The sequence below is a fragment of the Lentinus tigrinus genome (genome assembly GCF_003813185.1).
Source record: "Lentinus tigrinus ALCF2SS1-7 unplaced genomic scaffold L226scaffold_34, whole genome shotgun sequence".
In the NCBI taxonomy this organism is placed as follows: domain Eukaryota; kingdom Fungi; phylum Basidiomycota; class Agaricomycetes; order Polyporales; family Polyporaceae; genus Lentinus; species Lentinus tigrinus.
This window is the reverse complement of record NW_027137943.1, coordinates 258405-259389: the sequence shown is the minus strand read 5'-3', so window position 1 is coordinate 259389 and position 985 is coordinate 258405. Positions and strand designations below refer to the sequence as shown.

General features: G+C 51.0%; 1 protein-coding gene across 1 annotated transcript in view; it reads right to left on the bottom strand.

Annotated features, from left to right (window-relative positions):
* The window catches only part of L226DRAFT_514094 (uncharacterized protein), a 3024-nt gene extending 2260 nt beyond the window's left edge, over positions 1-764 (bottom strand). The window contains exons 1-4 of the mRNA XM_067678396.1: positions 541-764; positions 419-476; positions 200-345; positions 45-144 (exon numbers count right to left, since the gene is read on the bottom strand). Coding sequence (XP_067531408.1) covers positions 45-144; positions 200-345; positions 419-476; positions 541-710 — 474 coding nt within the window. The 5' untranslated portion in view covers positions 711-764. The remainder of the gene's footprint in view (positions 1-44; positions 145-199; positions 346-418; positions 477-540) is intronic.
* Between the last annotated feature and the right edge of the window lie 221 nt (positions 765-985).

Here is a 985-nt window from a genome sequence, read left to right as displayed (position 1 = left end):
ATAGTTCATGAGACCATTCCGAGTCAGGTGAATTAAAAACTTACAATCTTGACAGAGGAAGAGTCCTGCAGAGGAGCCATGCTCCGCGCGTAGATCGGCTGGCATTGGCTGAACATGAACGGAAACGTCTTCCCTTGCGTCTGCCTGCGAGTCGTCACGTTAAACCTCCACATCTCGAATATTAGTACGGAAAACTCACTCCTTGCCGAGCCATTGAACGGCTGTGCAGTCCTTCGTAGTGCTGTAGAAGATTTGGACACGGAGCTGATCGCCGACCTTGCGTGAAGGGGGAAGGAGGATACGGAGAGGAGAACCCATAACCGCATGATTGGAACCTAGTTCGAACTGACAGGCGCAAATTCAGCTGACACAGTCGCGTTCCATATGCCACAACAGGCTATACGAACGGAAGACGCACGTTACCTGGCCTGTCCTCGACGATCACCTTTGTAACGTCCAGTGCGACCGTATCGAAACTTCCAAACCCATCGGTTAGTGACACGCATGCATGCGCACAATCAATAAAAGAGAATAACACACATAACCTCCTTTACATCGTCCTTCTTGACACGCAAGAGATGCGTGGCCGAGCCGGAGATAGTCTGTTTAGCGAAGTCGATCGTCCAGTCAAAGTCGACATGCTCGGACGCGACCTCCTGCCAGTTGGCCTGCGTGGCGGGGTCGTACGGAAGTTCCATATCCGAAGGCATCCTGATTTACTGCGCCTCAATACTTAGTATTTAGTACTTAGAGCACGAGAAGAGGAGGAAGAATGAAAGATCAGACTCGCGCGCGACGATCTGGGTCACGGTCGTGTGAGATCTTGATCTCGAACTCAGTGGAGGCGCCCATATTATCCGGGACGCGAGGACATGGTAAAACAGTATGCATCTTCATACACTATCAGGTACGAATCTCGGAAAGTCTACTGTATCATACAGCTCGCAAAGTCCCCAGTTCGGGACGAAGTACTATTCACGGGTTC